At 33.1% G+C, this 13282-nt stretch overlaps 2 protein-coding genes across 2 annotated transcripts; both read left to right on the top strand.

The window, feature by feature from the left end:
• The first annotated feature begins 6079 nt into the window (after positions 1-6079).
• LOC135137319 (uncharacterized) lies at positions 6080-8384 on the top strand. Its single transcript, XM_064066943.1, has 3 exons — positions 6080-6120; positions 6448-7786; positions 7845-8384. Exons 1-3 carry the CDS (start codon positions 6080-6082, stop codon positions 8382-8384), a joined length of 1920 nt encoding a protein of 639 aa, XP_063923013.1.
• A 768-nt stretch (positions 8385-9152) lies between these two features.
• Positions 9153-12866, top strand: LOC135137626 (lysosomal acid lipase/cholesteryl ester hydrolase-like). The gene is made up of 8 exons (XM_064067325.1): positions 9153-9557; positions 9609-9783; positions 9837-10014; positions 10942-11056; positions 11107-11353; positions 11404-11562; positions 11613-11843; positions 11895-12866. The coding sequence occupies exons 2-8, from the start codon at positions 9634-9636 to the stop codon at positions 12054-12056; spliced, it is 1242 nt and encodes a 413-aa protein (XP_063923395.1). The 5' UTR covers positions 9153-9557; positions 9609-9633; the 3' UTR covers positions 12057-12866.
• Positions 12867-13282: the final 416 nt, after the last annotated feature.

The following is a 13282-nucleotide window of genomic DNA, read 5'->3' as shown; positions in this document are numbered from 1 at the left end:
TTTTTAGATTTTAGTTTTCCGTATGTTTCTAAGAAGAAGTTACGCTTTCAATAAATATGATATTTCCACACTTCACTACAAATTCCGTCCACCTACATCCTCATTAGATTATTGTTTTGCTTTAATTATGCCAATGCAGGCGACGGTAGTTTAGAGGAAGTTGTCGACAGAAACTAATTTAAAATAGTTAAATTACTTCGTAAGTAAATGCATTATTTTACAATTATTTTCTGCACTTTGAACAATTTGATGAATATATAAGTTTGATTATTTGTTGTATGGGTCCCAAGGGTCAAGAAAAAACGTGTTAGAATGAAAAAACAGTGAGTGATTTTATTTTACTAACGCATTTGTTACATATTCACATCAGTAAATAATCTCTCTCTGTGTACTTTGGTACTTCATCCTTTACTATTTTTCTATACTCTGCATTATATCTAGACTCCGATATTCGCGATCTGCGTTTTTACTTATCTATATCCTTATCTCTTACACTCAGTTATTCTTTCATACTCCTTCCCATTTCTCTCATTCACTCTATTTCTTCACATCCCTTTCCTTCATAATACTTGTCTCTTTCGTTCCAAACATGTTTTCCCCCTTATTTTCTTATTTCTTTCCAACATTCTTGCAATATTTTACAGTCACCTCTCTCATTCCTTTTACCCGCTTCCACTCTCATTTTCTCCCTTTTGGTTTCTTCTCTCACTATATACCTCGGCATATACTTTTCCAATACCAATGTCCATTTTAAGTATTTTTCTTGCACTCACTCTATTTCTTGATATTTCCTCCATCCCCAAATCTCAGGTCCGTACATAAATACACTTTTGATCAAACTATCAAACATCCTCATTCTTCTCTTATAATCATGTCCAAATTTCCTCTCTCCTATCCCCCTACTATTTCTATCACTTTGTTCGCTTTCCGGACCGTTTCTTGAATATGCGCTCTATCTGAGTTATTGCTCTTACTTTCTTCCTAAACACCACCATTTTCGTTTTTCCGCATTCACTTCCAATTCCTTTTTTAACATACTGCTCGAAACTTTTAATCATTGTTTTCATCTATTCTCTTTTCTTTGCCGCAATCACCAAATCATCTGCGTACGCCAACGACCACACTTTCTCTTTGCTCACTACCACCCCTCCTGTCTGTGCTTTTCTGAACATTTCAGCTATATCTCCTAGATAAGTTGCAAACAATGCGGGGCTGAGTGGGCATCCCTGTCTCACTCCTCTATTTGTATAAAAACTCTCGCTCTTTATTCCATACACTCTCACATTACTTACTGTTTCTTCATATATTTCTTCCATTTTCGTTAGCAGGTATGCATCTACTTTCCTTTATCCTCAAATACTCCCACATTTTCTCTCTATTCACGCTATCAAACGCTGCTTTGAAATCTATGAACAATGCGTACATTCCTCCACCCTCTTTTTCTCTTTTATATCTTCTTTCACTTCGAATTTCTTTTTTTCTAGGCTACTTCTGTATCTTTGAATTCCCTCTTCATCCCATATTCTTTTTTCTATTTCTTTTCTTTCGTTTCGTCTCTCTTGTTTTTTTACTCTTGCTCTTTTACTTTGATTTTTATTTCTAGTGGCATGTGGTCTGATTCTACCCTTTCCTCGACTTTGAAACTCTATTTCTTCCAACGCCTGTTCGTTGACAATTCCATAGTCGATAATTGATTCTTCCCTAACCCCTACGTACGTCCAGTCTCCTTCTTCATCTCCTTCCTTGTTTCCATTCAAAATTTCCCATCCCATTTCTTCTATTATCTCCCACAATACTTTCCCTTCTTTGTTATTTGCTTTGTCTTTTGATCCTATTTTACTACTCGTAATAAAACTAATGAGGAGGTTTTACCCACACGGAAAGAAGCCCGTGCAATGGGTTATGATTTTTCGAATCACTGATTTATTATTGCTTAAAAATAGTTGAAAATTTAACTAAGTGTTGTCAAAGGATGTGGCATTTTGCCACCGTTAGAATTTTTTAAATCTGATAAGTAACTGTTGCAATAAAAATTCACAAAATCACATAAAATTGGCTTAAAAGAAGCGTTTGTAACTCGGCAATTAAGTGACGCCTTCGAAAAATTCAAATGGAGGCAGCAAGATCAATGTTTCGTAACTGTCTATATAAAATTGCGACGTTGTAAATTAGAAAATGTTGCTATAAGACGAAAAAACAGAGCGCATGTTTTCGGACAAAATGTAAGCCGATTTCTGCTCGCCCTCACTCAGGTCAGGTGAGGAAAGACGCTGAGCGGGGGCTCACATCTACTCCCACTCTAAAACTCAAAGCACATTCACGACGAGATCGTATTTTGAAATACTTTTGTCACATTATCATCGGCATGGCGGAGCGTTACAAGTCAGCAACATAAAAAATCTTTCCAGAAATAGTCTTATATCTCCAGTGCTTTAGATTTAATTGAACACAGCAATTTGGGAGCCGGAATAGATACTTCCATCGTAATTATATCAACTATTTTAATGGAAAGAAAATAATAATAAAAAATTGGTCGAAAATTGTTTCGAGAGAACTTCCCTCGCTCCTGAAGTACAATAAAACATATCAAGCATTTTCGAGTTGAATTTTTTCTTTACACAATTTTGTGATGACGTCTTCAACATTTTTACAAGGACACGTACATCGACTTGGATTGGTGCAGTGTAAAATAAATTGACGTATTCATTTTTTTTTTAGTCACCTGTTTAAGCAAATCTAAAAAATTAGTCGAAAATTATTTCGACAGGACTTCTCTCGCCCCCGATGTACAGTGCAACAACTCCCGCTTCTTTGAAAAATTAAAAAATTTGATTTTTTGTTATAAACATTTTTGAGATGTCATGACATTGATAGGGAGATTGGGCAACTTTTGGTTAGCTTTTTACCATCTACACGATATTCTTAACATACATATATATAAAATGTATAAAATACAATCGGTCCGGTAGTTTTGGAGATTATCTCCCTAATAAAGGTTTGAATAGACGGTACACAGACTGAGCCACGAAACCTAATTTTTCATACTCTATGAGTCATGAAATGTCGAGAAAACATAAAAATAGCCAGTCGCCTCCCGATAGACTCGATTACAATACTTTCTTTGCTTACGCTCAGGAAATAAAAATAAAATTTGCAAATTAAATTTTATAATTTGTTGAACATTTTGTATTTCATAGAACGTGTATTACCACAACACCGAAAACACACAAAATATTTGTCGACGCGATGAATAAACTTTTAAACCGAAAACATTAACTGTGAGTTATTTATAAACAACGATATTGACGGCGCCGTAAATACTTAGGTATTTAACGTTTCCGACCTATTTTAAGGTTACTATGGCAACGGAAAGCTAAAAGCACGTGTGCTGGAAGTTTGACCTATCGCATCCTGGTGAATGCGCGAAAGTCATCAAAAAAGGTCATGAGGACAAAAAAATATATTTACAGCACATTAATAACGGGAATAAAGCTAAATGTGCAATATGCGTATTAATAAAAATGTTAATGCTTATACAGAAGAATGTCACGTAGACATTTGTTTGATTTCAATGAGTTTATCGCCTAAAAACATACGACTAAAATTATTCATAAAACTGAATTGAACAAAATATTCTAAATGTTGTTATGATAATTCTTACCTTATCATTATTTTATTGTTACAAAGACGAGCGTATTCTCACATTTTTGAGAAAATGGGGTGGCTCGTTCTTAATTTGATCAATGATAAATTGACTGATTCAATAATTTTTTTGAGTCACCTGTATAAGAAAATAAAAAAAATATGAATGCAATGATAAGCTACAAGTATAGTCTGATCATATTTTGCACATTTTCGAAAGAATTTATTCTCCAAGATTGTGAGATGACGTAATAAATTATTTGGAGTTGATAAACAGATACTTATATTTTGATTAAAAAGTTACCATGACGGCAGATAGATGGACAGACATACAGCCGGAAACGGGGACATAATTCTTCGAGAGGTCATTCTTATTATTATCAAGTACAAGGACAGTTAGCAGTAACAAAAAAAGCTGTTGTATTTTTGCCTTTTGGAGGCCCGAGGATATTCATACTGAAAGTATTTTAAAAGACACAGAATTCTGGGACACAAAAATTGACCCAAAACTGGGGAATTTTTATGTGAATTATGCAATATATTACTTGAACTAATACCCCTAAGAGAACAAAGAAACAACGTCAACAAAAATTGTTCACTTGTAGGCACTGTCGAAGCAGGCTGCCTTTCTTTTTATCTCCTACATAGAATATGGAATGAGTGCGACGGCTGTATGTCCAATACTAACCAGATTATTCTTTTGATTGCTTTTGTTGGTGCCAGATTATTATCTTACATTGTTCCTTCCCAAGCATAAGCTAAGGAAATATTGTAATAAGTTCCATGGGACAAATGGCTACTTTCATGTTTTCATGACGTTTTATGATTCCTAGAGTACGAAGAAATAGGTTTCCCGTTTAAGTATGTTGACGTCTGTCCGCCATCTGTGTTGATTTTTATTAGACAGATAATCTCCAATTATTTATTATTGTTTTATTGTAGTATTGTTATTATTAGTATTACACTGCACCCATCCAAACTGATATACTAAGTGTCCTTCCAAAAATGTTGATGACGTCAACAGAAAACTTTGTGATGGAAACATTGACTTGAAACATAAACATAGCATGCTTCTTTAGCTTTATTTTAACATTATATACATATTTTTAATTTAACTTACAGGGATTATCGTAAAAAAGTAATAATAGTTGCCAAATCAAGTCTTAGAATTTTCCGAAGAAGTTGGATATGTTGTACTGTTCTGCAGGGACGAATTATTTTTAAATTTTCCGAGTAGTGGGACGTGAATCATCTTACTATATACACTGACCGGCAAAAAAACCGGTCACCCTGAAAAATTTCGCAAAATCAAACTTTAAAAATTATTAATTTAACTAGTGATCGTTATTTTATTAAAGAACCATTCACTATTCACAAATGATGTATAAATTAGCAAAAAAAGAAGACAAATAAATGCAGAATTAAATTAAATTTAACAAAACAGAAACAGCGACAATTTGAGAGACGTCTGTAAGAGTTAACGGCATTGTTTTCGCGTGAAAACGTTTATTAACTGCCAAACTTATAATCAAATGATGAAAAACACTGTTCACAGCAACAGCTTCCTTTATTGTTTTATTTAAGAAAATATCGTACTTGGTCTGTTTTTGTTATTTTGTTAAATTTAATTTAATTCTGCGTTTATAATGTTTATATATCTTCTTTTTTTGCTAATTAATTACAACATGTATCAATAGTGAATGGTACTTTAATAAAATAACGATCACTAGTTAAATTAATAATTTTTAAAGTGGTTTTGTGAAATTTTGCAATTTTTTTGCCGGTCGGTGTAGATGGTAGTTATTTTTTTTTTTGTTACTGTTCATTTACACTTTGACGTTTTGGTATTTTGTTCGTATAAGTTCTTCTAAATAAAAAAACATGAACCTTTTAAAGAATATTTTTCATTTAATATATTTTTTTATGTTAAATTATTATTATGTATTATGTTAAATTTTAACTTATTAAATTGTATTCCCTCTGTCCGAAAATATGGTATACATTTTACAAAATTATTATAATTAACGAGTGATGACCAGCAAACTATAATCAAGTAATTTTATTTGCAACTTGTGTAATAATGGAACATCATATAAATAGTGGACTGAGATCTACGTTCGTTTCTGTTAAAAAAGTGACCAAGAAAATTACTACAATAACAACAAAATAAATCGACACAAGAATAATTAAATTAAATAAATTATTTATTATAATAAGTAAGGTTACCAATGAGATTGCTATGTTCCCCAGATGCTCTAAATAAAGTCCCATTGCATATACATTGAAATGTATTGTCTTTATAATAGTATTATTAAATAGGGGAATTGTGCTTAATACGGCATACTAGATAAAATGGCATATCATGTGTATTGTGGAAACTAAAAAGAAAATTTAAACTTGGCGCCAATAACTATAACGAATTTTTGTTTGCGTGAAGATGTATCCAACAGTCATGGCTGTGATCGGTGTTGGAAGCAGGTGACATGTGATTCTTTTCTCGAAGGTAAATATAAATTTTTCTTGAAACGGATCTAATTTGCTATAACTTTCGTTAAACGGATTTTTACTTTATCAAATTTAAACGTAGAGCAGTTAAAAATGTGTATTTTTTAACCCATATTCAGTTTTGTAAATAAACGTAACCTAAAAAAATATCAGCTTTAACTTTCCATAACCTACGGTAGGGGCAATATGGCACACAGGGAATCAGGGTAAAATGACATATTATGCCGTATTCCCCGAATATGTTCCCGACAATAACTAAATTCTTACTAAAATAACAATAATGTGACTTTTATGTTGCAGTATGGGAAATAATTATATTCGTAAAACAAACCGACAGAAATGGTCTGAGGCCGACATGCTTCAAGCTATAGATGCGGTGCGAGCTAAACGCATGGGATGGCTTAAAGCCACTAAAATGTACAATGTCCCATTTGGGACTTTAAGACGCCGGGTAAATAATATGAATAAACGTGTTAAAGGTACCCAAAAAGGAATGGGAACGAGCACGACAATACCACTTGAAGCTGAGCAAGAAATTGTTAATCATATTCTTGATTTAGAATCAAGATTATTTGGTGTTACAGCTCTTGAATTAAGACAGCTGGCCTTTAAAATTGCAACTGAGAGAGGCTATTCTCATAAATTTAATACAGAAAAACAATTGGCGGGGTGGGACTGGTTAAGCGGGTTTCGCCGAAGACATCCGGAAATATCACTTAGAGCTCCAGAAGCGACGTCAGCAGCAAGAGCCAAAGGTTTTAATAAAGTCCAGGTGAAGAAATTTTTTGACTTACTCACTGACACCATGACTAATGAAAATATTCCTACTAGTAGAATTTATAACATGGATGAGTCTGCCTTGACAACAGTACATAAGCCTCCAAGGGTATTTGCCCGCAAAGGAAAAAAACAAGTAGGCGCTCTTACTAGTGGCGAAAGAGGCCAACATGTAACAGTAGTGGCTTGTATGAGTTCTGGTGGTCGTTTTATTCCTCCAGCATTAATATTTCCAAGGAAAAACTATAAAGCTGAGTATTTTGATGGATGCCCGCCTGAAACGTTAGGATTGTGTTATGAAACTGGATATATGGTCTCAGACCTTTTCAGTAAATGGATGGATCATTTCATTAACCACGTGAAACCATCAAAAGAAGAAAAAGTTCTACTAATCGTGGATGGACACAGCAGCCACAAATCGTTAAATGCTCTTGAAAAAGCCAAGAAACACGGCATTGTTTTGTTATGTTTACCAGCTCATTGTACACATCGGCTCCAACCGCTAGATGTCTCATTTTTTGGCCCTTTGGAAACTTATTTCAATGCAGCATGTGCCCTTTGGATGAAAAATCATGTGGGAAGAACAATAACTTTATACCAGATAAGTGGATTATTTTGTGCTGCTTATTCAAAATCTGCTACTGTTGAAAATGCTTTAAGTGGTTTTCGAAGTTCGGGCATATCACCATTAAATCCAGACATTTTCCCCGACCATTTGTACGCACCAAGTGAAGTTACTGACAATCAAAATTGGTATGATGAAAACACCAACAAAGCTAACTTTACTGTGGAGGAAAATGTTGACAATAGTAATAATAATGAGAAAGTAAACAGTGAAAGGGCAGAAATTATAGAAAATGTCGTACTTGATAAACAAGAAACAGCTAGTAAAAAAAAAAGAAATAGTTGAAATTAACCAGAAAACTGATAAAAGTGATAATATAAACCAAGCTAGTTCCTCATCACTCGAAAATAATTATCAAATTCACATTGGAAAAGATAGGAGTAGTGAGGGCAAGTCTAATCTCGATATTTCCATAAAAGAGTGTCTAAATTTACTGTCTCCTATACCTGTAATTGAGAAGACGGTTTCTGGAAAAAAAAGCAAAAAACGGCAATCACAGGGAACTGCAGTTTTAACAAAAAGCCCTTATATTGCGGAACTGAAAGATAAAGAAGCGAATAAAAAGAAAAAAACGTTGAGAGCGTCAGCTAGAATAATCAAACATAAACTGTTCCAACCTACGTGTGATACAAGTAGTGAAGAAAATGATCATTGGGAAGATTTCGAAGACGATGAAGATGATGCGTGTTGTCTTTATTGCAATGATAGTTACAAGAGATCTAGAGCCGGTGAGAAGTGGATAAGGTGCATTAGCTGCAAAAAATGGTCCCATGTCGAATGCTCAGGAGTTAGTCCCAAAACGAAGCAGTTTATCTGCGAAATTTGCGAAGAATGAATAAGTTCGTCGGTAGAACCTATTTTTTGTTATTTTTTTATATTTTGTATATTATTTACATTTTTAGTTCATATTTTTGTTGTGTTGTTCTCTAATTATTGAAGTAATATTTTGGTTTTAATATTTTTTTTGTTATAATTAATAAATATATACGAATTTCTTCTTAAAATTCCTATTCCTATTCCTATGCCATTTTACACCGTACATCAGGGTAATATAGATTCTGTCACTTCCAAAACTTTGAAGTGTTGCAAAAATGTAGTGCTTGATTAAATATATGTTATAACTGAACTTCAAACTTAATTGATAAAGCTAACATGTGCCACAAATCAGAAAAAGATTATGTTTTTTTTTATACGTGAAAATGATTTTTTTTAAAAAGTATGCCGTATTAGACATATCTCCCCTAAAGTTACAAATGTATATGTACCATAATTTCGGACAAAAATAAATTTAAAATGTATACCATATTTTCGGACGTAAAATTAAATTTTGTTGTCGACAACTCGACACGATGTTCCCCTGACTTATTCGTAACCTTGAGCCTTGAAGTGGTAAAATCTACCTACACCTTACACCAGTGTGAAACATGAAACTGATATCTTTGCCGGCCTGGCGGCGTTCCTTCACTCTGCTGGAAATACGTCAAGATACGGAGTTGGACGACGGTACCCGAACTAAGTTGAATCTTTCTGTGTTTGCATTGACTACCGGTCACCTTGCCCCCCGAAAATGTTTACGTCCCTCAGAATGCACAGATGTCCCAGTTCGAGAAACGAATGAATGGCTTGACGAAAACCTCCTCTTAAATCAATCATCAATCTCCGAATATTAATGGCTGCCGAACCCTTTTGAATTATAGTGTAATGTAACGTATTTTTGAAATTTTATCGAAAACGATTTTCTTTTTCTAATTTTGACATGAAGGCTGACAATTTTCAAAACTGTTTGAAGTGCAGCAGTGCAGTTCACGAGATCGTCGCCTCTGGATGAAAGTTTTAACCTGCACCAACTGGTTACACTTTCCATAAGTCAGGTAATTCAAACGACTATTTTGTCTCCAAAGTATAATGATGTCTTTAATATGACAAATAGATGTAGTTGTGGTAATTTATTTATAATGGTGCGCAATATCGACATAAAAACTGCGAAGGTAATCATCATTTACCTTGTGTAAAAATTGAAATTGCTTAAGGCGTTCGTTTAATAATTTTAGAATTTTAGCATGTGTTAAACGAAAATATCCAACATGCTGTCGAAATATTTAATGGTTTTGTTATCAATTAATCTTCCTGCATCTTCTTTAAGACAAAATAACGTGTGTAAGAGTTTCAATGGTTACTTTTCTCCAGAGAACAACATGGACTGCTATTACGATCCAGACACGCAACTAGAAACTGTATGTACTATGTATGTTATAGAAAAATCAGTTACATAAAAAACAATTTTTAGCCGCAACTTATTAAAAAATATGCGGGCGTTGTTGAAACCCATACAGTAATATCTGAAGATGGTTACATGGTTACCCTATTTCGAATACCTGTAAAGACCCCTAAAGGTGTTGTTTTAGTCCATCACTCTATTGCAACATCGTCCCAGATTTATCTATGGCAAGGAAATCATTCGTTTGGTAAGATACTGGGTGACATTTTTATGTCAAACATTAATTAACCCTCTATAAAGCTTGGCTTTCGTTGGCCGTTGATTAATTCAGCAACACACAAGAGAAAAATTCGTTAGGTCTTTGGTACTAAGAGCAAATAGTTTACTTACTATGAAATTCTAGATTTACTTTAGAATTACTCTATAAACACTAACCAAAATGTGTCGCCTCACGAAAAATTAGATGACGTCATCTCAGAATTTTGCATAGTAAATACTGGCAAATACTATTTAGACTGTGAAAAATAATGCACTGCTAGATCTGTAATAAGGAACTGCCTTGAAATTTTATTCTCGTACTAATTTATTTATTACAATACTCGTTTACGCTCAGGAAGTAATAAATAAATTAGTACGGGATTAAAATTTCAACAATCTTGCATGTTTCTTTGACGTTTCATGACCTCTAGAGTATGAAACAATATGTCTCCCATTTTGTGATGGCAAAACTGATTGTATCTTAGAGGGATTATCATTAAAAAAATAATAATAAAACTCAAATCAAATTTTATCATTTTTCGAAAAGGCTGGTTATGCTGACTGTATTTCAGGGGCAAGAAAAGTTCTGTCTAGATAACCTTGACCAATTTTCCCACCAAAAGTGTATTTTCACTGCATCTATTACAATTAAAATCTTTACTAAAAATTAATAAATAAACCTTTGTTGGCGTATATGTAGTCTTACTTGATTATAGAAAAAGGGTGGGTTTAATTTCCATTGTAGCTATATTTTGAACATTTTTGTGTCTAGCGGTCAACTGAACCATGGAAGCAGTATAAAGAAAAATGAAAAATCTATTATTCATTGAAAAAATTTGCTTTAAAACAATACATATTAGTAATGCAGTAGTGTGTGAATTTTATTTTTTATTTACTTGTATAGTTAACATTTTAGCAGTTACTTTGTGGCGCAATGGTTTCGACGTTTGGTTAGCCAATCATAGAGGAACTTCTTATTCTAACCGACACATTAATATAACGACCTCCGATTTTAATTATTGGAATTTTGGGTAAATTATTATTACATTATTTCCCACAGATTCACTAATAATTGTTTTAGTGCGCACGAAATGGCTCTATATGATGTCAGCGCCGAATTGCGACATATCAGTGAAAAAACTAATAATTCGAAGATTATTTTTATAGGACATTCTTTGGGCTCAGGAGTGGGACTAATGTACGCTTCACTACAATCTGAGGAAGCCAAAAATTACTTACACACAATGATCCTTTTAGCACCTCCTGCATACTTTACATATGCTACTAGTATTGTAGCGGTATTGAAGCCTTTTGCAGCAATACTTGAGGTATAACTAGTGAATTTAACTGATCGTGTTTATTTTATCTACGATTTCAGAGACTTTCTAAGTTCTTACAGATAGGAAGCCCATTACTTTTTCTTCCTTATCTGCTTCCACTTACTAGAATTATCCTAAGATCTTTCCCCATCATATTGCTCATAACAGCAGTAATAATTTGGATGTCTTGCGGTTTCACTCCGAACAGAACTGATCCAGTGCGTATGGTTTAAAAGAAAAGAAGTGTTTTAAATTAATCATATTTTAGACATTCTTCAACTTTAATGCCTTCATTTACGGAAATAATTTCTCGTTAAAAACCTTCATACATTTTTTACAAATTAGCAACACCCACCGCCGATTTCAAATGTACGATTATGGTAAGAGTGAAAATTTAAAAATGTATGGAAGTGTAATACCTCCTCTTTATCCTTTACACAACATTTCCGTGCCTATATTACTTGTGTCAAGTACTGGAGATTCATTGTGTACAAAGATGGTACGAGTACGATTTAGTTCTTGTGAACATTCTCTTCTGTTTTTTTTTTAGGATTCTGAAGATCTATTTAACGAACTTCCTGCACAAGTTAAAATTTACGGACACTGGAAATTAGATGGGTTAAATCACTTAGATTACCTTGTTGGGTTGCATCGTGAAGTATTTACCAAACGATTAATAATGTTTCTAAATAATATCAATCGTATAAGATAATAATTTATCACGATATTTAAACGAACTTGTATTTTTGTAGAACAACTAAGCCCATTTGTGTATAAAGTAGTTTGATCACTTGATCAGCAACTGCAAACAAAGTGCTGACACAATATTAGCAACAATTTGTTGGTCTAAAGTTGTTTACATAAAACTTCCTCGTCTCTGAAGTACAATCAAACAAAGCCAGTTTCTTAAATGCATTTTAAAATTAAATTTAGCAAATTTTATTAATTGGTGACAAATGAGGCATGCGATGCATCTGTTTCAAGTGAGTTTTCCATAAAAGATGTAATGCCGTCATCAATTTTTTAGCAAGGACACATCAATTTATATAGGTAAGTGCACTAATAATACCACTGTATTTCCAAAATTTCGGGAAAATTCAGTGAGTCGTTCTTGATTTGATCAATAAAATAAATTGCTTAAATCATTAAAACACCACTTTCAACTGAAAACATGCTTTAAAAGACTCTCTTAAGCATTGTTTTGTGATTTTTGATATTTCTGACTTTATTATATGGTATGATTGACAGATAATTGACATCTAGGAATTTTCATGTTATTTGTGCAGAATTAGAACGCAAATCTGTTTTCTTTTTAACTTAACGTCAAACTGGTTATATGTTGAAGCTCATGACAACATTCAACGGTAACTTGAATGGCTGCCAACTAAGACTGTCAAAATAACTAAATTGATTTTGATGATTTTTGAAAATGAAGACATTAAGTTTCCTCAGTAGAAAAAAATAATATAAAAACTTTTTTGTCAGGTCATTATAACACTCGTTCGTTGTGGAAACTTGCTCTTGCCGCAATCATATTTTGTAATATATTATGTACTTCAGCCTTAAATAACTTTTTAACAATATATAACTGTATTTTCAAGACATGCATTGATTTTTTTTTGTATAAAACCTTGTAGTAAAAAATAATAGAGGTCGTGCTCACGAAAGTTTACATACGTGATCACTGTACGATTTACTTAAGTATAGTCCGTGCTTTATCACAAAACTAATAAACGGTTCCTTGTAACAAGTAAATGAATCATTTTTGGAATCATAGTTTAACTATGTGGTTGCAAATTTTTGTTCTTGAGTGCTTAGTATTTTTCACAGCAGGAAGAAAAATTTCAGGTTACCATAATTCTGCTATAGATTGCTCCACTAAGGATTTCAATTTAATTAAGTAGTTGTTAATCGTAGACAGTGAATATGCTTCTATGC

This window comes from Zophobas morio, unplaced genomic scaffold (genome assembly GCF_036711695.1).
Source record: "Zophobas morio isolate AGI-343-1 ecotype UQ-CSIRO unplaced genomic scaffold, CSIRO_AGI_Zmor_V1 ptg000029l, whole genome shotgun sequence".
Lineage (NCBI taxonomy): Eukaryota > Metazoa > Arthropoda > Insecta > Coleoptera > Tenebrionidae > Zophobas > Zophobas morio.
The sequence above is the reverse complement of the archived record's forward strand: the minus strand, read 5'-3'. Positions and strand labels throughout refer to the sequence as shown.

What these genes read in the sequence shown, in the direction of transcription:
- LOC135137319 (XM_064066943.1), top strand. Translation starts at nt 6,080, where the DNA reads ATGTATCCAACAGTCATGGCTGTGATCGGTGTTGGAAGCAG. An exon ending in GTGATCGGTGTTGGAAGCAG is followed by an intron (nt 6,121 to 6,447) that starts GTGACATGTGAT and finishes TTTATGTTGCAG; the next exon opens with TATGGGAAATAATTATATTC. An exon ending in CAGAAATTATAGAAAATGTC is followed by an intron (nt 7,787 to 7,844) that starts GTACTTGATAAA and finishes GAAATTAACCAG; the next exon opens with AAAACTGATAAAAGTGATAA.
- LOC135137626 (XM_064067325.1), top strand. Translation starts at nt 9,634, where the DNA reads ATGCTGTCGAAATATTTAATGGTTTTGTTATCAATTAATCTTCCTGCA. An exon ending in CAGACACGCAACTAGAAACT is followed by an intron (nt 9,784 to 9,836) that starts GTATGTACTATG and finishes AACAATTTTTAG; the next exon opens with CCGCAACTTATTAAAAAATA. An exon ending in GCAAGGAAATCATTCGTTTG is followed by an intron (nt 10,015 to 10,941) that starts GTAAGATACTGG and finishes TTAACATTTTAG; the next exon opens with CAGTTACTTTGTGGCGCAAT.